The sequence below is a fragment of the Lithobates pipiens genome, unplaced genomic scaffold (genome assembly GCF_037356315.1).
Source record: "Lithobates pipiens isolate NorthernLeopardFrog02 unplaced genomic scaffold, aLitPip1_a1.2 Scaffold_28, whole genome shotgun sequence".
NCBI lineage: Eukaryota > Metazoa > Chordata > Amphibia > Anura > Ranidae > Lithobates > Lithobates pipiens.
This window is the reverse complement of record NW_027507789.1, coordinates 1,665,920-1,692,456: the sequence shown is the minus strand read 5'-3', so window position 1 is coordinate 1,692,456 and position 26,537 is coordinate 1,665,920. Positions and strand designations below refer to the sequence as shown.

Sequence of the window (26,537 nt, the reverse complement as noted above, 5' to 3'; positions counted from 1 at the left end):
TCGGTTGCAAAATCAGTTTGACTGTGTGCTGGTCCGACGGACGAAAACTGATGCGAGGGCAGCTATTGGCTACTGGCTATGAACTTCCTTATTCTAGTCCGGTACGTCATCACGTTCGAATCCGTCGGACTTTGGTGTGATTGTGTGTGGCCAAGTCCGTTCGTTCGGAAAGTCCGTTGGAAGTCGGCCGAAAGTCCGCCGGGAAGACCGTCGGACCTAGTCTGCCGGAAAGTCCGGTCGTGTACACGGCATAACACTCCACAAGGGAGGATGGTCTTGTAGGCAGTTGGTATCTTCCAGTATAGACAAGCAGATGGGGTGACTTCTTTGTGCAATCAATGGAAATCGAAGGGTCATGGGCCAAAGCTACTACATTGCCTAGGGCCCATTCTACCTCCCTCCATCTCTGCATATCGGTGATGGGACTCCCGTCTATTCCAGTGCTTATCCCTCATCCCAGTCTTGTCGGCAGTGTCATCTGTGTGTTTTTTTTTATACCTGCTTCTCATTTCCAGCTCTGTCGGAGGCCCAGGACATCAACCTGCATCTCAAACCTCTCCAGCGCCATTTTGAAGAAATTGAGAATGTGGATTTTAACGAAGTGAAGCCTCTGATCGTCCCCCTGATGCACGTCCTGTGTTTGGTGTGGGCTCACTCCAAGTACTACAACACCCCGACCCGCATCATTGTCCTTCTTCAGGAAATCTGCAACCTCTTTATCCAGCAGGTGAGTGGACCCCCCCCCCCCCCATCTGGAATTATTCCACCTATATTCGGCTTACTGTACATTTGTTGCCCTTCATTGTGAAGTATTTTACGATGTTAATGCGACTATTTTATTGAAAATTATTTTTTAAATGAGTAATAATATTTTTTTTTTTACAAATCATAGTTTCATAGTAGGTAAGGTTGAATAAAGACAATAGTCCATCCAGTTCAAGCTATGTAGGTGTACGTGGGTCAGTGTCTACACTTATTTCTCATATCCCTGTATGTTGTATTCTTTGACATGCACATCCAAGAGTCTCTCAAAAATATCCATACTCCCTGCAAATCTTCTGTGTGTAGTGTGTCCTGTACACCATACAGCCAACATTATGATGACCCCTCCTCCATCCAAATGATGGAGTTCAGGTTTTTCCAGTGAAGTTCCAGTTTAGACCATTGAGCACTTCCAACCGGTCACTTACCTTATAGCAGAGCCTCCCTTACATCCCCAGCTGAAGTACCACTGGTAGTGAGACAGTGGCTGTGAGAGCACGGCGAGGTACAAGTGCCTGGAGAGTGTCCAGCCAACTGAGCAGGTAAGTAGCAGGTACTTCACCAGGGAATGGATCAGGTGGGTCGGAACAATAGAAGCAGCAGACCCAAAGCTAGGCAAACAGCAGGCTGGCAGTTGCTTGGCTGACAGTTGACTGGTTACTAGACATGTGCGATTTGTTTCGTACGAATCTCAAATTCGGGAGGAACCGAAATACGAATTGCCATGCGTCCGAATTTTGTACGCAATATGAACTTTTGTTTACGAATTTCGGATCAGTTGTCGTCGCATCGACGACTCAGTCATTATGCTTATTATGAGGGGCTCCCACCATCATTAAGGCACAGAGATGGTGGGAGCCCCTCATAATAAGCAGCCCCAGGAGGAAGTCAGCACAGCACATGGATGGTGGGAGCCCCTCATAATATGCACAGCAGAGGTACAGCCCCAGGAGGCAGTCAGCATAGCATAGGGATGGTGGGAGCCCCTCATAATAAGCAGCCCCAGGAGGAAGTCAGCATAGCACAGGGATGGTGGGAGCCCCTCATAATAAGCAGCCCCAGGAGGAAGTCAGCATAGCACAGGGATGGTGGGAGCCCCTCATAATGAGCAGCCCCAGGAGGAAGTCAGCATAGCACAGGGATGGTGGGAGCCCCTCATAATGAGCAGCCCCAGGAGGAAGTCAGCACAGCACAGGGATGGTGGGAGCCCCTCATAATATGCACAGCAGAGGTACAGCCCCAGGAGGAAGTCAGCACAGCACAGGGATGGTGGGAGCCCCTCATAATAAGCAGCCCCAGGAGGAAGTCAGCATAGCACAGGGATGGTGGGAGCCCCTCATAATAAGCAGCCCCAGGAGGAGCAGGCGAAAACTGGACCAGCGGTGCATGGTAGACAATCCGCTTCTCTCTTTCTCATCTAATGAAAATTCGTATTTCGGATAGGAAATTCTTCAACGGAATTTCGTATTTTGAATAAAAACCAAACTTCCATCAGCATCGACTGTCATTATATTGAGGTATATTTTTGCCTTTAAATTCATCGTAACGAACGTTCATACAAGTTAACGAACCTAACGACAATTCGTATTTCGTACGAAACGAAACTGAATTTCGGACACGAAATACGAAGTACGAATTAATTTTAATACGAACCGTAACGGAACAGAACAAAACAAATTTATTGACGGCGCCCATGTCTACTGGTTACAGGTGCAGAGTAGGCTGGTGGCACATTGCAGGTGGATGAGTATCTTGCAGAGCCAGGCAAACGGATAGCAGGATGCATGGTCAGACGAGCCAGGTCAGCAACAGACAGCCGGATACAGGTATAAACAGCCAGCAAGATCATGGTCAGGATACAGGCAGAGGTCAGCAATACTGAGGCAGATAGGGAAGCAGAGCCTAGAGACAAACAAGGGCCCCTCCTCCTCTCTCACCTCATTGGCTCACTGAGGGAGGTCCTGGGAAGCAGAGCCTAGAGACAAACAAGGGCCCCTCCTCCTCTCTCACCTCATTGGCTCACTGAGGGAGGTCCTGGGAAGCAGAGGCACTCTGGCAACATCGCTGGATCAAGGTGGGCTCAGGTAAGTATTAGGGGGGGCTGTTGCACACAGAAGGATGCATTAAGATAAAAAACCTTTACAATCACTTTTATCTGCTCTATGGCCAGTGTATTCCTGACATTACCTGGTGGTAACATTTTGGGGAAAACCCTTTTTTTTTTGTTCCAGCATGACTGCCCCCCTGTGTACAAAGCCAGCTGTATAAAGACATGGGTTTGTCCTGTTTGTTGTGGAGGAACTTGAGTTGGCCGCACCTCAACCCTACTAAACAGCTTTTGGGATGTGTTAGAATGTCAATGATGAGCCAGGTCTTCTCATCCAACACCAGTACCTACCTAACCTAACAAGTAGTCACAAAATTGGGAATGAGATGTCCAATAAACTCACACGGGTATGATAGTAAGGTGTTCACAAATCTTTGGCCATATGGTGTATCCCTATGGCACGGTGTGTAGACGTCCATTACATATGAAGGTTCTGCTTCACTGTTACGTTTGCTTAATGCAATTCCATCACCCGGGTCCGAGTGCCCAAAAACAAATCTTGGCATATTTTTTTCTTGGCAGTGTTTCAGTAAGGCACAGGGATAGAACTGTCCACAAATTGGCTTTAATTGATCCTTTGTGCTCCAATGTAGGCTCGAAATTATCTGAACCCAGAAGATCTACTGAAGGGGGAGACAGAGGAGAGTTTGTCCCGAGTCCAAGAGGTCTTGTCTACATTGCGCTTCCTAATACAGACCTTTGAAGACCGAAGGGAGAAGCTCCCAAGCTACTACAAGAATGGGCAAGAGGTGAAATCTTGGGACTTCCCATCAATATTGGTCTTTGTGAGGCTAGAAGGCTTCATCCGGAGGCTGGAGACCATCGAGGTGAGGGCAACAATTGTCTGTGAGGGGGTTTTGGGTTTCCTGATTGTTGTCAAGACGGTTTTACCGACGGGGGCAGAACTGTCACCAACTCGGGTCCATGAGGATGGGGGAGCTAGCACGAGATTTTCAGGTGATGAAATCTGATCTGCAATCTCATTGTTTTAAGAAGACTTTCACATTTTTTTGATTATTGTTGCAGTTTTAGTTGATCCGAGAACAACGCGATCTTACAGTTTTATAGCAGAATTATAAAAGTACATAAACATGTTGATGCTTAATTATAATCTGCCCAATCCTATTCATTAAATATATTCTAACCTGTATTACTAATGTAGCAAAGTCCCAGGCCTCCTTTGGTCTAATGAGTAGTGATGGACGAACGTTTCGCCCGGCGGTCGTTTCGCGGCGAATTTCCGACATTCGCGGTCCGCACGTTCGAACGCCTTTTTCCGTCGTTCGCCGCGGCGGACTTACGTGTTTAATGTATACAAGAACTTTAACCTTTGGTGACACGTTTATCATGTGATACAGGACAGCCAATTGAGACATGACAGCACATGGACACTTGGACATTCCCCCTAACCTATAAATACACCCGATCCGGTGGCCATTTTACATTCTTTCTTCTGTTACGATAGGGACAGGTTCCTGTGTGGAGTAGGGAGAGATAAACCACTAGCTATTTGGTACACAAAAGTTCTTTTCAGGACTGGTATAGGTGTTAGGTGTTGATAGGTTTGCTGTGCTGCTGATTCTTGCAGCAGCCTGAGTGTCTTTTGTTAGTTTAGAGAAAGGGAAAGGACGGTGTATGCTACAGGGACAGCCAGATTAGTCTTTCATCATCATCATCATCATCATTAGCTGTTACTATCAAGGTCCACAAAAGAGCTGTTCCAGTAACCACTAATCGTTCTCTTTTTTTGCCAATTTGTATAGGGACAGGAAGGAAGCAGTGTTGTCAGGCAGTGAGGGTAATTTTAAAGACTTGCTGTTATTATTAGTTCCACAAAGGTTCTTTTCAGGACTGGTATCAGTGGTACAGTAATAGGCTTGTACATGTATAATATTCTTTCTTCCAAATATAGAAAGGATATTATACTTGACTGCTGCCCTTCTGCTGCAGTCTGCTAAACATTCACAACTCACTTGTTCCACAAAAGTTCTTATAAGGACTGGTAACTTGGTATAGGGTGCTACGGTACATAGGCTTGAGTGCGGTACAGTCTGCTGTTCTGTAAGGACCGCTATCGGTCCACAATAGATAGGGTTGACGTGCACCACTGCTGACCGCTGCCCTATACTGCAGCAGTCCTTCAGCGGTATAGGGACTGACGTACAGTCTGCTAATCACTAACACACAACCTGCTTGTTCCACAAAAGTTCTTATAAGGACTGGTAACTTGGTATAGGGTGCTACGGTACATAGGCTTGAGTGCGGTACAGTCTGCTGTTCTGTAAGGACCGCTATCGGTCCACAATAGATAGGGTTGACGTGCACCACTGCTGACCGCTGCCCTATACTGCAGCAGTCCTTCAGCGGTATAGGGACTGACGTACAGTCTGCTAAACACTAATACACAACCTGCTTGGTCCACAAAAGTTCTTATAAGGACTGGTAACTTGGTATAGGGTGCTACGGTACATAGGCTTGAGTGCGGTACAGTCTGCTGTTCTGTAAGGACCGCTATAGGTCCACAATAGATAGGGTTGACGTGCACCACTGCTGACCGCTCACCTATACTGCAGCAGTCCTTCAGCGGTATAGGGACTGACGTACAGTCTGCTAATCACTAACACACAACCTGCTTGTTCCACAAAAGTTCTTATAAGGACTGGTAACTTGGTATAGGGTGCTACGGTACATAGGCTTGAGTGCGGTACAGTCTGCTGTTCTGTAAGGACCGCTATCGGTCCACAATAGATAGGGTTGACGTGCACCACTGCTGACCGCTGCCCTATACTGCAGCAGTCCTTCAGCGGTATAGGGACTGACGTACAGTCTGCTAAACACTAATACACAACCTGCTTGGTCCACAAAAGTTCTTATAAGGACTGGTAACTTGGTATAGGGTGCTACGGTACATAGGCTTGAGTGCGGTACAGTCTGCTGTTCTGTAAGGACCGCTATCGGTCCACAATAGATAGGGTTGACGTGCACCACTGCTGACTGCTGCCCTATACTGCAGCAGTCCTTCATCGGTATAGGGACTAAGAGTTTTGTCACAGGGTCATTTAAAAAATGACAGGCAGAGGAAGAGGCAGGCCCTTCCGCAGGGGTGGTAGGGGTAGGGCAGGAGCAACAGGCTTGAGCCAAAGTGGGAAGTTGCAGAAGGTGCGTTCAATTACTTTAAAGGATGCACCAGACTTGGTTGAGTGGCTCGCTCAGCCTTACTCTTCTGCACCCTCCTCATCCTCTCGATCTGCACCCTCTTCTTCACTCTCTGCTATGTGCACCCCCAAAGACACTACCACCAACAACACGACCACCACCACCACCACCACATACCTTCCGCTTGAGTCACTGGAATTATTTTCCGATCCATATCAAGAGGACATTTCTGATGCGCAGCCACTCTTGGTATTGGATCAGGAAGAGGAGGTAGCAACAAGCGCTACTCAGCAGTCTGACGACAGTACCCAGATCAGCCCAAGGAGGAGGTTGGTCCCCGGTGTTGCTGCCTACTCCGAGATCTCTACTTATAGCGGTGGGGAAGGTGACGTTGATGATGACGTGTCTAGTGATGTCACGTGGGTGCCCACAAGAGAGGAAGAGGAGGGGAGTTCAGAGGGAGATATGGACCAGCAGATAGGGAGGAGAAGCAGGAATAACTTACATTGCACAGGAGGGACAAAGCAGACTGCAAATGTATCAGGAGCGAGTCATCGACCATGTACGGTCACATCTGGCGCTCCCAGGACACCGGCACATGGCTCCGCAGTGTGGGCTTTTTTTAACGTGTCCGCTGCTGACAATAGCGTTGCCATCTGCAATCTTTGCAGTCAACGCGTTAGTCGCGGTAAGCCCAATACTCACCTAGGGACGACCGCCTTAAGAAGGCACATGAGCAGCCATCACCGAGCCCAGTGGGAGCAACGGAACACACAAAGCCACACTGCAGGCTCTCACCGTCCAGCCTCGTCTTCTACTTCTCCTTCTCCTCTCTCCTCACAATTGTCCTCCACTCCACCTTCCATCACGCCAAGCTCACATTTTTCTGCAAAAAGGCAGGCTTCCGTGGGCCTAATGTTTGAGCGTAAAAAAATGATGACGCCGGATAACCCTCTTGCCCAACGGTTGGCGGCTGGCTTGTCAGAACTCATAGCCCGCCAACTACTGCCATATAAACTGGTGGACTCGGAGGCCTTTCGCAAATTTGTGGCCATTGGAACACCACAATGGAAGGTCCCAGGAAGGAAGTATTTCTCAGAGAAGGGCATCCCAGAGCTATATGGCCATGTTCAGCGGCAAGTGAATGTATCTCTGGCACACAGTGTCGGTGCCAAGATACATCTGACCACAGACACGTGGTCTAGCAAACACGGGCAGGGAAGGTATATCAGTTTTACTGCCCACTGGGTGAACCTTCTGACGGCCGTCAAGCATGTAACCCGTGGCACCCGTGTAGATTTGGTTTTACCGCCACGGATTGCATGCAGGCCTGACTCTTCTTCTCCTCCTCCTACTCCATCCTCCTCCCTCTCCTCCTCAGCTGCCTCCTCCTTTTCCGCTGCTAGCGTCTCTTCCGCTGCACCGCCCAAGCTCCCCAGAACCTATTCCACATGCCAGGTGAGACGTTGCCATGCCGTGCTGCGTCTGTTGTGCCTGGAAGCAAAGAGCCACACTGGCCCGGCACTCCTTTCAGCTTTGCGTTCACAGGCAGATGAGTGGCTAACACCGCTCAATTTGACAGTTGGTAAAGTGGTGTGTGACAACGGTGCCAATCTGCTTAGCGCATTGAAACAGGGCAAAATCACGCACGTGCCGTGCATGGCACACGTCTTAAACTTGGTCGTGCAGCGATTCCTTGTCAAATACCCTGGGGTCCAGGACATCTTGCGGCAGGCAAGGAAAATCTCGGCCCATTTCAGAAGATCTTACACGGCCATGGCTCGCCTTGCTGACATTCAGCGGCGACACCATCTGCCGGTCAGACGTCTTATTTGCGATTGCCCGACGCGATGGAACTCAACCTTCTATATGCTTGATAGGCTGCTCCAGCAGAAACGTGCAGTTAACGTCTACCTGTATGAACTCTGCGAAAGAAACGGTTCTGGGGAGCTGGGTTTTTTTTCACCGCGCCAGTGGCTGCTCATGCGCGACACATGCAGACTTCTGCGGCCATTTGAGGAGATCACCAAACTGGTCAGTCGCAGCCATGGCGCCATCAGTGACATGGTACCTTATGCCTTCTTTCTGGAGCGTGCATTGCGTCGTGTCATTGATCAGGCTGTGGAGGAGCAGGAGCGGGAAGATGAGGAAGTCGCAATGCTGGATGAATTCCCAGGGGGGGCTACTCTATCTGAGACAAGTCAACAACAGGAGTCTGATGAGGAGTCAGAGGAGGATGGTGCCGGGGCGGATGAGCAGGAGCAAGAAGAGCATGCTTTAAACCTTTCTGGGATCCCTGTTGTGCGAGGATGGGGAGAGGAGAATGAAGAGGACGACATTATCCTGGATGATGAGCAGGAGCCAGGCCACCACACCGCTTCCACTTTAGTGCAAATGGGGGCCTTCATGCTCCAGTGTTTTAATAGGGACCCCCGTATAAAAAGCATGAGGGTCAAGGACCAGTACTGGGTGGCAACGTACTTAGACCCCCGGTACAAACACAAAATGGCGGAAATGTTACCGCCGTCGCAGAGGGCTGTCAGAATGCAGCACTTCCAGGCCTTGCTTCGAGAAATGCTGCATTCTGCTTTTGCGTGCGCTGGCAGAGGAGCAATTCCCACTCCCAGAGAAGGATTTGCGGGTACCAATCCAACAGCGCCTGCAAGAAGAGGCCGGTTTGAAGATGTGTTGGTGACTTCGGATATGAGGTCATTCTTTCAGCCGACCCATCGACAGGTGTCATCCGGATCCAGCATCAGGGAACGCCTAGACCGTCAGGTGTCCGACTACATTGGGTTAACGGCCGATGTGGACGCTCTGAGGAGTGATGAACCCCTAGACTACTGGGTGGGCAGGCTTGACCTCTGGCCAGAGCTTGCCCAATTTGCAATCGAACTGTTGGCTTGCCCCTCATCCAGTGTCCTGTCCGAAAGGACGTTCAGCGCAGCAGGGGGGATTGTGACCGATAAGCGTACTCGCCTAGCTCACGACAGTGTTAACTACCTCACATTTCTAAAAATGAATGAGGCATGGATCTCGGAGGAATTCAACACATGTGACCAGTAGACCATGTATATGTCTATAAACTATTTTTTTAATCAAGCACACAGACCTTCTTAATTCATTTGGCTCACTTCCTTGACCCAAAAAAGCACACCGTACTATATGCCCCTACCCTCCTCTTTGAAGAGGTTGAGCGGTGTCATATTTCTACTGGGGCTGCTTATGATATCCCTGTGCTGTGCTGACTTCCTCCTGGGGGTTCTTATTATGAAGGGATCACACTATCCCTGTGCTGTGCTGACTTCCTCCTGGGGGTTCTTATTATGAGGGGATCACACCATCCCTGTGCTGTGCTGACTTCCTCCTGGGGCTGCTTACGGTGCTGCTGTCAGTGCTGTATGTCACGGTGCTGCTGTCAGCGCTGTATGTCACGGTGCTGCTGTCAGCGCTGTATGTCACGGTGCTGCTGTCAGCGCTGTATGTCACGGTGCTGCTGTCAGCGCTGTATGTCACGGTGCTGCTGTCAGCGCTGTATGTCACGGTGCTGCTGTCAGCGCTGTATGTCACGGTGCTGCTGTCAGCGCTGTATGTCACGGTGCTGCTGTCAGTGCTCTGTATTACGGTGCATGTGTCATTCCGGTATGTCACGCTGCTGGTGATCATCTCCTGCACCCTCTTCTTTGCCTACCCTGGTCCCTGACCTTCCCTCTCCTCCATTGCCTTCATTAGCTCCATAGTCCTGAATTGTTAGAACAATTTCCCAAATAAAATAAAAATGCTTGTAGTTATCGATCCCAAATTCACCTCATACATGTATTATGTCATTGTCCAGATGGTGGGACTACGTTTTACCCCATAATAATTACCACGTGGCCGCAAATTCGACATGAAGGTTTGCAAAGTTCGCCTCCCATTGAAGTCAATGGGGCCCGCGGCGAACGTTCGGTTTCGCGAACGTTTGGGTCCGTTCGCATTTCGCTTTCGCGAAACGTCCCGTCGGAAGTTCGTCCATCACTACTAATGAGAACCTCCAGGGCCAGAGACAGCTGACATCCTTCTGTATATGGTGGGTGTAAAGAAGCTAAAGTCATTGGGCGCCAGACACTTCTTGAATGCAAAAGATAGTTTATTTTCTCTTAAACTTTTGAGAGAAGGTTAGGGCCAGGACACCCTTAGGTAGTCGCAAGTGCAATTGGAAGACTCTGAGATTTTAATCGGAGAACAGCCATGCAGGGAAAGGCATCCGGCAAGACGCCACATCTGCATGTGCAGGAATGCTGTCTCCTATGGCAACAGTCTTTAACAGTTCCTAACTTGAAGATTAACAGTTTCTTCCACTAAAATCTCTCCTTGAAGTTCTTCAGCCCACTGAGCTCCCGGCCTCTCACTAGACCCTCTGATTCTGTGTCACCGAATCCCTGGAGCTCCTCCAATCTTTACGGTTGTATCTTCCTCAAGCATCACCCCTACCTCTCTACTGGGTTCCTAGATTGGCACTTCAGATACTTCTCAAGCTTCACCCCACTGCCCGGCTCGGTCCCTGGCTTGACACACAAGGCTGCTCTGCCAGCATCACCTCCGCTGGTTGGGCCCCTGACTTGATACCCACTGAAGTTTCCCGATTCTTCACCTTTCCTGGTTGGTGAGAATTCTGCTCCGGTACTTGCTTTAGCTACTCGCTATGGTCTCTGGTAATAAGGTGGATGGTCCCTTAGTGGCGACAGCTTCTCCTCTGCCTCCGGGAGTCACAAATCGTCACTTTTGGTTGGACTGCAAGCCACAGTGCCAAACCTGTGCTCTTGCTTCTGGATAGGCCCTCACACAGCCTATCAGCCAGATGTGCCCAGGATAGGCCCAAACTCTGGCCTGGCAGCCTGGGCAATACAACACACCTCCACCCAGGCAACCGTCCAGGTGGCACAGAACACCGATCACCTGACTCCATCCAAAATATATATAGGCTCTCCCAGCAGGCCAAGGTATCCAAGAAAACCCCTGCCCATTGGTTGAGATACCCCACATACCCATAATCTGACCTTGCAATGCCCTTCTCATATATATATATATATATTACCACCAGGTACCCGGCCATCTAGTGGTAGAAGAGAAAAATGCAACAAGGCCAAACTTAGGGAGAAATCAATGGTTCTCTAACAATTGGCCAAGGTGACTCTTCCTGGCAAGTACATTTTTGAGGAGCTCCCTGCCTAAGTTCTAGACACTTCTACACTAAAGCTCCCCGCCGCACATTCTCTATATTTCCACTGATGTGAGGCCCTCAGAGTCCCAGTAGCTGCTTTCTTCAAGGTGGTATTCACATGTGATCATTGCATTGTGGGATGAGGGAGAGCAGGCCTGGCCCGTAGTCAGAAGATTATTATTATTTTTTTTTGGCTTGGCCTAGCCCAAAAGTGGGGTACAGTGATTTGGTACTGTAAACTTAAGAAATAATATTGAAGCTTAGCCTGGATAAACCAGGGATGAAGGGGAGCCCCCCCCCCCCGAAACGCATCAGTAGTGGCAGGGGAACAGCGCTCTCTGTGTTTTGAGGTCCACCAGCATTCAGCTATTGTTGTGAGACATCCTGATTACCCCATGCTGACTTTCTGCATGATCTCTAAAATGCCTCATCACGTGATCTCTCAGTCATGTGACTTTAAATAAAAAAAAAAAAAGCAGATGTGTCCATTGGAGAGCAAATAGTGATAACTACTGTCCAGTTTAAATAGGCAACTCTGTGCAAGACCATCAGATATTTGATATGTATGCAGGGGTGGACTGACAACTCACGGGGGCCTCCGGGCAATAGGGGAAGGTTATGGGGCCCCCGGGCAATATATTATGAGGCCACACAGTATATACACACACACACACATACAGTATATACACACAGGCACAAAATATACACACACTGAAAAGGTACTGGAGAGGCGGGGCAGCTATAATCTTGGGATTTTTAAAAAAACACAGATTTTTACATACTGTCCCTGGTTTTATTGAGGCTGGCAACCCTGATGGGGCCCTTTAGTGGCATGGGGCCCTCGGGCAGTGCCCGAATGGTCAGTCCGCCCCTGTATGTATGTATCCTTATATGCTGCCTAATCACCACCTCCTTCCATCACTCCGCATTCAATGCAGCCATTTCCACTGCATGGCTGATTTTAAGTTTCAGCTGCATGTGGCAACTCCGTATAACTATAGACCTGTCTATGACACTGGCTAGACAGAGAAATAATTTTCTCACTTTTGAGTAAATAGAAAAGTGAACAATATTATATATATCTGGTTAGAATTGTTCTTCGCTGTAGACTGAAGTCCTCTAATTTCTAGAAAATCGATTTCCCTCTGGCGGAGTAACCCTTTCCTCCCCGGCCTCGCTCACCTCGCTCCTGGGCGCCGGCCTTAACGCACCTAAATCCAATTTGCTACAGAGAAGTAATTACATTCCAGTGGGGGATATCCTCGTCGCTGGGAAGCCAGGGAAGGAGGATTACAAATCATCCCGGAATACGGCGTCTTATTTTCAGGAATTAGCGGCAGGTGACAGTCAAAGTCCAGCCAATTATTATTAATACTCCATTAAGCTGTCAATTCTAATGATGAAATGAAATGATCTGACCCAGATGGTGTGAAGAACATGGTCGGGTTCACAAGTCTATTAACATGTGTCATGGGGCAGCGGGATCAGGAGAGAGAGGGATGGATGGATGGATGGTGCCGATCAGTTTATACAATTGTGAGGACTTCCTCTTCTGTGACAACAACTGGAAAACAGGAATGGTGGGAAGACTCCTGTCCAATCACAACTAAGAGATGAAAGACGCTTCTCGGGTCTCCGCAGAGAAAGTCAAGAGAATTTTTATGCTGTTCAAGATAAAGGGATTTTTACATTGAATTTGTCATCTATCATTGACTTCATTCCATGGGATGATTTATTGATCCTTCCATGAAAACCTCAACTGCCATTGACCTGATTCCATTAGATGGTTTACTGAACCTTCCATGAACACCCAAAACTGTCATTGACCTGATTCCATTAAGTGGTATACGATCCCTTCCATTAAAAACTCCAACTGTCCTTGACCCGATTCCATTCCATTAGGTAGTTTGCTGATCCTTCAAAGAATAACCCCAACTCTCCTTGACCTGGTTTCAATAGATGCTTTACTGATCCTTCAATGAAAACCCCCAACTGTCATTAATCTTATTTCACTAGGTGGTTTACTGATTCTTCTATGAAAAAAACCCAACTGTCATTGGTCTGATTCCATTAGGTGGTTTACTGATCCCTCCATGAAAACCCCTGTCACCAATCAGATTCCATTAGGTGGTTTACTGAACATTCCATGAACACCCAAAACTGTCATTGACCTGATTCCATTAAGTGGTATACGGTCCCTTCCATTAAAAACTCCAACTGTCATTGACCCGATTCCATTAGGTAGTTTGCTGATCCTTCAAAGAATAACCCCAACTGTCATTAATCTTATTTCACTAGGTGGTTTACTGATTCTTCTATGAAAAAACCCAACTGTCATTGGTCTGATTCCATTAGGTGGTTTACTGATCCATCCATGAAAACCCAACTGTCACCAATCAGATTCCATTAGGTGGTTTACTCATACCCTGTTTCCCTGAAAATAAGACCTAGCGTGACTGTCTGTGATGGCTTCAATATAAGCCCCACCCCCCCAAATAAGCCCTACCCTGTTTCCCTGAAAATAAGACCTTCAACTAACTAGTGCTTATTTGGGGGGTAGGGCTTATATTGCAGCCATCACCGACATTTACGCTAGGTCTTATTTTCAAGGAAACAGGGTGTCTACCAAGAATTTAAATGACAGTTGTGGGAATAATGATCTCACTTCTTGTGTCTTCCGGGAGAAAGTGAAGGAACTTTTGTTATGCCTTTCCAGGCAAAGGGATATAGATTGAATTTGTCATTGACCTGATTTCAATAGATGCTTTACTGCTCCTTCTATGAAAACCCCCAACTTCCATTGACCTGATTCCAGCATGTTGTTCAATGATCATTCCATGAAAACCCCCAAATGTCATTGACCTGATTCCATTAGGTGACATACTGTTCCTTCCATGAAAATCCCAACAGTCCTTGACCTGATTCCATTAGATCAGGGATATGCAATTAGCGGACCTCCAACTACAAGTCCCATCATGCCTCTGTCTCTGGGTGTCATGCTTGTGGCTGTCAGAGTCTTGCTATGCCTCATGGGACTTGTAGTTCTGCAACAGCTGGAGATCCGCTTATTGCATATCCCTGCATTAGATGATTTACTGATTCTTCTGTGAAAACCCCAACTGTCATTGCCCTGATTCCATCAGGTTGTTCAATGATCATTCCATGAAAACCCCAACTGTCATTGCCCTGATTCCATTAGGCGGTTTATTGTTCCTTCAATGAAATCCCATCTGTTTTAACCTCCATTCTATAAGGTGGTTTGCTGATTCTTCCATGGAAACCCAACGGTTATTGGCATCATTCCATTAGGTGGTATACTGATCCCTCCATGAAAAGCCCCAACTGTCACTGGCCTGATCCCATTAGGTGGTTTACTCAGATCTACCAGAAAATGAAATGGCAGTTGTGGGAATAATGATCTCACTTCTTGTTGCGTCTTTGGGGGGGGGAAAGTGAACAGATTTTTTTTTTATGTCTTTCCAGGCAAAGGGGTGTACGTTGAATGTGTTATCAAGCATTGACCTAATTTAGTTAGATGCTTTACTGATCTTTCCATGAAAATCCCAACTGTCATTGACTTCATTACATTAGGTGGTTTACTGATCCTTCCTTAAAAACCACAACTGCCATTGACTGGATTCTTTTAGGGGGATTTACTGTTCCTTCCATGAAAACCCCAACTGTCATTGACGTGATTCCATCAGGTTGTTCAATGATCATTCCACGAAACCCCCAATTGTCATTGGCCTGATTCCATTAGGTGGTATACCGTTTCTTCCATGAAACCCGCCAAATGTCATTTACCTGATTCCATTCGTATATTTACTGATCCTTCCATGAAAAAAAAAATAGGTGGTTTGCTGATTCTTCAATGGAAACCCAACGGTTATTGGCATCATTCCATTAGGTGGTATACTGATCCTTCCATGAAAAGCCCCAACTGTCACTGGCCTGATCCCATTAGGTGGTTTACTCAGATCTACCAGAAAATGAAATGGCAGTTGTGGGAATAATGATCTCACTTCTTGATGCCTCTTTGGGGGGAAAGTGAAGGGATTTTTTTTATGCCTTTCCATGCAAAGGGATAAACATTGAATGTGTTATCAAGCGTTGACCTAATTCAGTTAGATGCTTTACTGATCTTTCCATGAATATCCCAACTGTCATTGACCTCATTAGATTAGGTGGTTTACTGATCCTTCCTTAAAAACCACAACTGCCATTGACCGGATTCTTTTAGGTGGATTACTGATCCTTCCATGAAAACCCCAACTGTCATTGACGTGATTCCATTAGATAGTTTGCTGATCCTTCCATGAAAACCACAACTGTCATTGACGTGATTCCATCAGGTTGTTCAATGATCATTCCAAGAAAACCCCCAAAATGTCAATGACCTGATTCCATTAGGTAGTTTACTGATCCTTCAATGAAAACCCCCAACTGTCATTGACCTGATTCCATTAGGTGGTTTATTGTTCCTTCAATGAAAACCACAGCTTTTGTTAACCCCGTTCTATTAGGTGGTTCACTAATTCTTCCATGAAAACCCCCAACTGTCCTTGACCTGATTTCAATAGATGCCACAGTATATATACCAAAAATAAATAAATGGCAGTTGTGGGAATAATGATCTCCCTTCCAGTTGTATTTCTGGGGAGAAAGTCAATGGAATTTTTTATTCCTTTCAAGTTTAAAGGGACATGCAATGAATTTGTCATCTGGCATTGACCTCATTTCATTAGATGCTTTACTGTTCCTTCCATGAAAATTCCCAACTGACCCGATCCCATTGGGTGGATCACTCGTATAGATCAGAAATTGAGAGGACAAGCTTGGCAATTATGATCCTTTAAAGTAAACTTGTAGCAGATCTGGGCAGTTCAAAGTAAACTAAACTAATAAATTAAAGAAATCCCCTCCATTGACTTGGAGACAATGCAGATGAAGTTGTATGCTGGTCTTGCTTTTTCATAAAAGTCTAAGCAGCTCCTCCCCCTTTGCTTCCTGAGCCTCCTCATTGGTCCTTTAATTGGATGTCTGATAGTGCTGGACCAATAAAATCGAGACTTCAGATGGATATACAGTGGAGGGCATCTTCCTTCAAGGGGGTGGACCTGTGATGGAGGTATTGTGTATGTGGACTTTGTTCTGGTCCTAGCTCGCTACCTCTCTGAGTGTTCAGCAGATGACAAACTCTGAGGCGGGTATTGAGGAGCGCTTAGTACAAAATTCATGTCACTTAAAGGTCTTTTTAAAGAATTTATTGTCTAAGGACATCAAATGCATTCAACGCATTTCAGGGAAAAGACCTCCCCCTTTCTCAAGCCTTGACCAGGGACAGTTCATAATGCCTGTAAGATATAACCGTCTATATGAAGCCTAGGTCTTTATTGCATCTCAACCTAATTCTATTAACAACTACTGCAGAAGCCCTGAGGAAGTGAGGCCTTTCCCCCGAAACATGTTCTCCTTAGTAATAAACATTTCAGAAACTTATAGGAAATGTTGTAATAGACACTTTAATGTGATAAGCAGCTCAACAAACTAATGTGGAGCCTTCAAAAGTTGGGGGAGGAGGTGGGGCCAAACATTTTTGTTGGCATTGACTTCAGCTGCTTATATCTCCTAATCCACCAATTGTTATGGCATGCAGATTTGACTGAAGATGATCTCTAATACAAAGAGATTAAATTCCTATAGGTCGAGCATCAGTACATAACCTGTGTGTGGAGAGCCTCAGCCCAGGCTCCATCCAGGCCACCCCTCCCAACGTGTTTCGCCCCATGCACGTGGCTTAATCATGGCTTATAGAACTTTTCTCTCTTTGTATTGGTATTCATGTAGCTGGGATGAGCTCTGTCCTCACCTGCACTCCCAGCGGCTTATTATAGAAGAGAACCCATTGGAGCCTCCAAGCAACACCCGCAATTTTTCATTGGTTCACGGTGAAGCTCGTCTCTGCTTGTGTATTTGTTTATGGAATGTTCAGGCTGAATTATGACAGGTTCCCTTTAAATGTGTTTTATATCCTCCGCTGCTTGTCGTGTTATGGCTCTGTAGTTTTTATTCCCTTTTCCTGGCTCGTTCTGCTGCCTGTCAGTGGCGGGAGTGAGTCTCCTCTTGCAGTTAAAATAATGGACAGTATTAGCGGGAACATTCTGCTCCTTCGCCGGAACGCCGACGGAATACAAAACTTTATCGATCTCTTCTCTGTCTCCTGCAACCCTTTCCTGTCCTCCGGAGATGAGACTTTCTGCTGGCCTGAGCTTAACGGAAAATAAAGAGGAACTCTACTTATCTAAAGGCCAAACGAAGAGTATTTTATCATTTTTTTATTTTTTTAGGTGCATATTGGATTGGTAGACGGGCCACACAGGCCAGTGCCTAGGGAGGCAGAGTCTTCAAGTGCATCTATATAAAATATATATAATGAAGCTTGCTTTGCGTACTGGTCCAAACCATTTCGTGGAGGGATGATTATGGTGTGGGGGAGGGGGGATTATGGTGTGGGGGGGAGGGGATTACGGCGGGGGGTGGTCTTCCAGGGGTTGGCCCCTTAGTTCCAGTTAAGGGAACTCTTAAGGTGTCGGCGTACCAAGACATTTTTGGACAATTTCATGCCCCCAACTTTGTGGGAACAGTTTGGGGACGACCTCTTCCTGTTCCAACATGACTGCCCACCAGTGCACAAAGCAAGGTCCATAAAAACACGGATGAGTGCCTGCACAGGACTCTGTGCAGGCCAGTCAATTTCCCCCACCCCAAACTCGCTCATCCATGTCTTTATGGACCTTGCTTTGTGCTCTGGTGGGCAGTCATGTTGGAACAGGAAGGGGTCGTCCCCAAACTGTTCCCACAAAGTTGGGAGCATGAAATTCTCCAAAATGTCTTGGTATGCTGACGCCTTAAGAGTTCCTTTCACTGGAACTAAGGGGCCAAACCCAACCCCTGAAAAACAACCCCACACCATAATCACCCCCCCCCCACCATAATCCCCCCTCCAGCAAATTGGACCAGTGCACAAAGCAAGGTCCATAAAGACATGGATGAGCGAGTTTGGGGTGGAGGAACTTGACTGGCCTGCACAGAGTCCTGTCCTCAACCCCACAGAACACCTTTGGGATGAATTAGAGTGGAGACTGCGAGCCAGGCCTTCTCATCCAACATCAGTGCCTGACCTCACAAATGCTCTACTGGAAGAACGGTCAAACATTCCCATAGACACCCTCCTAAACCTTGTGGACGGCCTTCCCAGAAGAGGTGAAGCTGTTATAGCTGCAAAGGGCCAACTCAATATTGTACCCTCCGGACTAAGACTGGGGGGGTCATTAGAGGTCATGTGTGTGTAAAGGCAGGCGTCCCAATACTTTTGACATATTTAGCGTATATTTCTGTCCCACTTATATGTATATTTCTGTGTACTATTAAAGGAGAATATACATCTGTATTCACCTCCCTGCTGTAGCGCTGGTCACATTGGCGCACTTCTGTGACCCACATGAGGATTATGTCATACAATACTTCAGGTTATTACTGTTCTGTAGTATGCTGACATCTAGTGTTGGTTTGGGGCCACTTCAACATGTTTACTTACCAGTAGATAGAAAAAGTCTACACACCCCTATTGGTAAAATGTCGGGTTTCTGTGATGTAAAAAAAAAAAAATGTTTCCACCTTTTAATGCGACCCATAAATTGTACAACTCAGGAGAACAACAAACTGGAATCTTTTAGGTGGCGGGAAGTAAAAATAAAATAATGTGGTTGTGTGAGCGGGGATGTCACATTCACACTCGCGATAAGTAGGAGTCGGCGCACACCCACCCGCCATCATTTTGTTGTGTTGGATTCAAGGGAGGGGCGGTTGCCCCCGGAGCAGTTTGGCATCTTTTCCCTGGGCACTGGAGGACCTTGTCCCGGCACTGCTTGTCACTATCGGGAAACTGGTCCGCAGCAGTGATGGGCAGCTGATGCCGGAGTGAGTGCATGTAGACGAGAAGTAACTGAAAGAGACTGCAGGAGATCAGCAGCGCATTGCTTCTGACCCCCCCTCACTCAGCATTACTTCTGACCTCCTCACTTTGTGTTACTTACTCCTGACCCCCGCCCTCTGCATTACTACTGACCTCTAAACTCTTGTTCAGGTAGATCTCCAACCCTCCAGGGTTCTAATGTGACAAGTGCACCGACCTATAGGAAACCATTTACGTTTCAGTCTGCGGCATTCAACTCGCAGAACGTCGTATTCCGATCGATTTCTTTCATACTTCTGGTCTGCGGGTCTTTTGACACTCATGTCCTCGGATTGTCTGTAGGTGACGATGATCTCCTCTCACCTCCACACCTTGTCTTCTCCTACTGATCAGAGTTTTGTGTCTGCAGGATTTGTTAATCACAGCGCTGGACATGATGAAACTGGAGAAAATTGAGTTTGGAGGAGTCAAAGGAAAAGTCTTAAGCCAGACGGTGGGGGATATGTACCTAGAGTGTCAGGAGACGTACAAAGTCTTCTCCGAGCGAAGCTACGACTGCCTGGACACCGAGAACAAGGTGAGATCTGCTCAAAGCATTCACTCCACACACCTTAGGATGGGCCACATAGATTGGTAAAGGGAGGGAGGTCGGCCCAATCAGAACCTCTCCAGATCCTCTCTGCATCCTTCCCTTTCCTTCAAAGCCAAGGGAAAGATCAGTAACATTAAATTGTATTTCTAACCAAAGCTACCACCTTGATGAAATCCACATCACATCGGAGGTCCCCTCATCACATCGGAGGTCCCTCCATCACATAAGAGGTTCCTCCATCACATCGGAGGTCCCTCCATCACATCGGAGGTCCCCCATCACATCGGAGGTCCCTCCATCACATCGGAGGTCCCTCCATCACATCGGAGGTCCCCCCATCACATCGGAGGTCCCCCATCACATCGGAGGTCCCTCCATCACATCGGAGGTCCCCCCATCACATCGGAGGTCCCTCCATCACATCGGAGGTCCCTCCATCACATAAGAGGTCCCTCCATCACATAAGAGGTCCCTCCATCACATCGGAGGTCCCTCCATCACATCGGAGGTCCCCTCATCACATCGGAGGTCCCCTCATCACATAAGAGGTTCCTCCATCACATAAGAGGTCCCTCCATCACATAAGAGGTTCCTCCATCACATCGGAGGTCCCCTCATCACATCGGAGGTCCCTCCATCACATAAGAGGTCCCTCCATCACATAAGAGGTCCCTCCATCACATAAGAGGTTCCTCCATCACATCGGAGGTCCCCTCATCACATCGGAGGTCCCCTCATCACATAAGAGGTTCCTCCATCACATAAGAGGTCCCTCCATCACATAAGAGGTTCCTCCATCACATCGGAGGTCCCCTCATCACATCGGAGGTCCCTCCATCACATAAGAGGTCCCTCCATCACATAAGAGGTCCCTCCATCACATAAGAGGTTCCTCCATCACATCGGAGGTCCCCTCATCACATCGGAGGTCCCCTCATCACATAAGAGGTTCCTCCATCACATCGGAGGTCCCTCCATCACATCGGAGGTCCCCCCATCACATCGGAGGTCCCTCCATCACATCAGAGGTCCTTCCATCACATCGGAGGTTCCCCCATCACATCGGAGGTCCCTCCATCACATCGGAGGTCCCTCCATCACATAAGAGGTTCCTCCATCACATCGGAGGTCCCCTCATCACATCGGAGGTCCCTCCATCACATAAGAGGTTCCTCCATCACATCGGAGGTCCCCCCATCACATCGGAGGTCCCTCCATCACATCGGAGGTCCCTCCATCACATCGGAGGTCCCTCCATCACATCGGAGGTCCCTCCATCACATCGGAGGTCCCTCCATCACATCGGAGGTCCCTCCATCACATCGGAGGTCCCTCCATCACATCGGAGGTCCTTCCATCACATCGGAGGTCCTTCCATCACATCGGAGGTCCCTCCATCACATCGGAGGTCCTTCCATCACATCGGAGGTCCCTCCATCACATCGGAGGTCCTTCCATCACATCGGAGGTCCCTCCATCACATCGGAGGTCCCTCCATCACATCGGAGGTCCCTCCATCACATCGGAGGTCCCTCCATCACATCGGAGGTCCCTCCATCACATCGGAGGTCCCTCCATCACATCGGAGGTCCCCCATCACATCGGAGGTCCCCCCATCACATCAGAGCTTCCAATGCAATATCAGAGGTCCTCCCTTGTCATCAGAGGTCCTCCCTTGTCATCAGAGGTCCTCCCTTGTCATCAGAGGTCCTCCCTTGTCATCAGAGGTCCTCCCTTGACATCAGAGGGATCTCCCTTGACATCAGAGGTCCTCCCTTGGTCCTCCCTTGACATCAGAGGTCCTCCCATCAAATCAGAGGTCCCCCCTTGTCATCAGAGGTCCCCCCTTGTCATCAGAGGTCCCCCCTTGACATCAGAGGTCCTTCCATCACATCAAACCCCCCCCCCCCAATCACACAGCCCCCATCACAAACCAAAGTCGCACATTGTGGTGGTGTGGGTGAGATGGCTGCTGTCTCTATAGCAATGAAGGACACCATGTGTCCGGGCCCTAGAGGGTGCTGACGGCCGGCTCACCTGCACCCTGGCAACTCCTGACCCAGATTTAGGACAAGTTGGTTCCTGTGTTTGGAGCACCCAGGGGGAACCCAGACGGCACCATGTTTGAGAAGCGTTGCCTTAGTAGATACATAATAAGATTTATATCTGCCTGCCATTCAGTAATGTGTGGCTCCTCTGGGTAGTCATGTAGCGTTTCAGATGGACACGAGGGGTCAGACGTGAGAGCGGCTGGCCTCCTCCGACGGTAATCCAACCGCGTCCTACATCCTTGTTGCTGAGCAGACTACCTGCCAATCATTTCACTTCCCAGAACTGGGGGGTTTCGGAGCAGGGGGCCCATCCTTTGAGCTGTGCGCGCTATGGATGACCCTCTGGTGCGGAGCGCGATCAATCTCCTTGGCCTTGACAGAACTGGCTGATTATTATTCCTCCAGCCGTCTCCTGCGTGGGCCTAATTAGTGAGCTAATCAAAGTATTTATTAGACTGATATCCAAACCCTTAAAGCTTGAGATTTGTCTCATGTTCTGCCAGAGGCGGCACATCAGAGCGAGCCGCGACCTGTTGGCGAGAAGGACCGTCACCTCCACAGACGGAGGCCACACTTTCCACGCTAGCCAAATTAGGGCTGTAATGTCCACCTTATTCTAAAATATCAGTAAAGTAAGACGTCCTATCAAACCATCCAGAGGCTCTAGAACAGTGATTTCCAAACTATGGCCCTTTGCCTTTATCCGGCGCATGGGACACCATTCCATTCACTGACATCAACAATTGCGCATAATTCCTGTCGCTGACACCAACAATGGGACACTATTCCTCCCACTGACGCCAACAATGGGACACTATTCCTCCCACTGACACCAACAATGGGACACTATTCCTCCCACTGACGCCAACAATGGGACACTATTCCTCCCACTGACACCAATGATGGGGCACTATTCCTCCCACTGACACCAATGATGGGACACTATTCCTCCCATTGATACCATTGATGGGGCACTATTCCTCCCACTGACACCAATGATGGGGCACTATTCCTCCCACTGACGCCAACAATGGGACACTATTCCTCCCACTGACACCAACAATGGGACACTATTCCTCCCACTGACGCCAACAATGGGACACTATTCCTCCCACTGACACCAACAATGGGACACTATTCCTCCCACTGACGCCAACAATGGGACACTATTCCTCCCACTGACACCAATGATGGGGCACTATTCCTCCCACTGACACCAATGATGGGACACTATTCCTCCCACTGATACCATTGATGGGGCACTATTCCTCCCACTGACACCAATGATGGGGCACTATTCCTCCCACTGACGCCAACAATGGGACACTATTCCTCCCACTGACACCAACAATGGGACACTATTCCTCCCACTGACGCCAACAATGGGACACTATTCCTCCCACTGACACCAATGATGGGACACTATTCCTCCCACTGACACCATTGATGGGGCACTATTCCTCCCACTGACACCATTGATGGGGCACTATTCCTCCTGCTGATACCAATGATGGGGCACTATTCTTCCCACTGATACCAACAATGGGACACTATTCCTCCCACTGACACCAACAATGGGACACTATTCCTCCCGCTGATACCAATGATGGGGCACTATTCCTCCCACTGATACCAATGATGGGGCACTATTCCTCCCACTGATACCAACAATGGGACACTATTCCTCCCACTGACACCAACAATGGGACACTATTCCTCCCACTGATACCAACAATGGGACACTATTCCTCCCACTGATACCAACAATGGGACACTATTCCTCCCACTGATACCAACAATGGGACACTATTCCTCCCACTGACTCCAATGATGGGGCACTATTCCTCCCACTGACACCAGGGATGGGACACTATTCCTCCCACTGACACCAATGATGGGGCACTATTCCTCCCACTGACACCAATGATGGGGCACTATTCCTCCCACTGATACCAGTGATGGGGCACTATTCCTCCCATTGACCCCAATGATGGGGCACTATTCCTCCCACTGACACCAATGATTGGACACTATTCCTCCCAGTGACACCAACAATGGGGCACTATTCCCCCCCACTGACGCCAATGTGGTTGGGAATAATAGATGTGCCACGTTGTGTTTACAGTATATAGATGCTCAACATTGTAGTGCTGACCCCCGAAGCAGTTGCTGATGTATGGGGTCCCCCGATTCTGGATGGCCGCGACCCTTCTGGCAATGTCACCTTTTCTGGCACACAAAGCCTGAAGAAAGGGAATTTTATTTGGGCTACACACCCAACAAGGAAACAATAACAAAGAAAAAGCTACTGGAATGAATGGTTACAAGGTAACACAGATTTGTACAATACAACAAAACAGTAAGAGGACCAAACCAAAAAGGTCCCGAATGGGAGACATTTCCTTGAGTCCCAAGACTCCCATTCAGAACATTCGTATTGTACAAATCCGTTTTTACATTAACATTTATATTCCAGTTGCTTTTTTATTTTTTTTATTTTTTTGGTATATGTTGACTTGTTGGATGTGTAGCCCAAATAAATCTCCCTTCTTCACCCTTTGTGTGTCAGAGTGTGGCATTGCCAGAAGGGTCATGGTCATCCAGAATCGGGGGACCCCATACATCGGCAACTCCTTTGGGGGTAAGCACTACACTTTATTTCCATTGTAGAATACTCTCGAGTTGCTGATGTAGGGGTTGCCGGATTCTGGATGACGATGACCCTTCCGGCAATGCCACACTCTCCATCACACAAAGGCTGAAGTAGGGGGATTTATTTGGACTACACACCCAACAAGGCAACAAGACCAAAATAAATCAACTGAAAAGAATGGATACAAGGCAAAACTGATTTTGTTACAATAATTGCAATTTACAATAATTGGCACAGCATTTGCCAAATTCCAGTACAAGTTCTAGACAAGGGCGTGAATTTGGTGCACGCTGCATTGCATTTAGAACGCATGTCAGACACTTCTGCAAAATCTGTCTGTACCAGTCTTTATGAATTCCAGGGAGTGCATTTCTAAGGTACTGAGGCCCCTTGTGAAATAATGAAGAGCGCCGCTCCAGGCACAAACATGCATCAACTCGGTGGCTTCAAAGCTGCTGGGTACCAGCATCCAATTGGGCTTGTCCAGCCTGCCGAAAATGAAAAACCAAAGAACAGGGAGCTGCACATCGGTGGCCAGCCCAATCACCATGTGCAGAGAATTGGCTTCAGCTTGTTTCCTCCCAAGCCACGCCCTCCAGATACATTTGACGTTCCCATGGGCTTAGTCATAAAGGTCCTCTATGACTAAGCCCGTGACAGAGAGAAACATGTCAGAGGGTCGTGGTTTAGGAGGGGACAAACTAAAGCCATTTTTTCTACACGTGATGGTGCGACTCCCTATTCTTTGAAACTCATTTTCAGTAGGCTGGACAAGCCCTCTTGGATGCCGGTGTCACGTCACATTCGGCTACCCGCTGGAATGCGCATGCCGACGCCGCCATATGTGTTCCAACACAGGGCCCCTTGCGGGCTTGCTTGTTTCGCTCGCCATGCTTTGGGCACGGCCTCGCTTCTCTCGGGATAATTATAACCTAACTCTATATCCACTTGGATGGTGGGGCTTGAACCTGGACCCAGGGGTGGAACGCATATGGTGGCGTCGCGCATGTGCAGTCCAGCGGGTAGCCAAATGGGACCAAACACCGGCACCCAGCAGTATCAAAGCCACCGGGTTGTTGCAGGTTTGTGCTTGGAGCTGTGCTCTTCAGTATTTCTTCGGGGTCACAAGAGGCCTCCGTATGGATTGGTGTGCAGCTCCCCATTCTTTTCTAATCACCACCTGTAGAAAAAACAACTATAGCTCATCTCCTCCAAAGCCACGTCCTCTTGACACATTAGAAACTCCCATGGGCTTAGTCATAGATGTCCTCTATGACTAAGCCTGTGGGAGGAAGAAACACGTCGGAGGGACGTGGTTTAGGAGGAAACAAACTGAAGCCATTTTTCTACACATGATGATTGGTTTGGCAACTGGTATGCCGCTCCCTATTCTTTTTGATACTGAGGCCCCTTGTCTGCATTGAATTGGCACATTTGTGGGGTACACATGACTTCCCTATCCAATCACTACCCATTCAGATATCATTATTACAACATGGAAGATCTGTTAAATGGGGACGTCATCTGCACATGGATACGCTGATCTCATGATTTTTTTCTCCCCTACACAAGTAGAAGGACCAGCAGAACCTTCAGAATGTGCAGATCGGACCATAATGTCTATGGTGGAGTCATTTCAAGTTCCGGGCTGCTATATAATGGGTTCGGGTTCTGAGAATCGGCGTGTATTTTGCTCTCTCTGACCCCACGCTTTTTCTCCTGGATAGGAGTTTGAAAAGGACGTCTCGGATTTCCAGCTGAGCGTGCGGGACATGGACAGACGTCTGGGCACCGTCTTCTGCCTGGCGTTCGGTGACACCTCGGGCCTGGAGCACTCCTTCAGGGTATGTAGCACTTCCTCCAGGAAGAACGGATACAGTATAATTATGTAGCGGATGTCTAAAGCTATAGAAATCCTTCTCTTCATAGACGCCAATTCTACACAAGTTATCTAACCTGCTTTTTTTTTTTTTTTTTAGTTTATTCCACTTCGCCTTCCTTCATTTCCCCATCATCAAAATGCTAATGACATAAAAAA

The 26,537-nt window shown here is 48.0% G+C and overlaps 1 protein-coding gene across 1 annotated transcript in view; it reads left to right on the top strand.

The window, feature by feature from the left end:
* Nucleotides 1–26,537, top strand: part of LOC143934988 (dynein axonemal heavy chain 9-like) — a 301,551-nt gene that overhangs the window by 31,278 nt on the left and 243,736 nt on the right. The window contains 4 exon segments of the mRNA XM_077458539.1: nucleotides 516–727; nucleotides 3,463–3,696; nucleotides 19,613–19,780; nucleotides 26,227–26,343. Coding sequence (XP_077314665.1) covers nucleotides 516–727; nucleotides 3,463–3,696; nucleotides 19,613–19,780; nucleotides 26,227–26,343 — 731 coding nt within the window.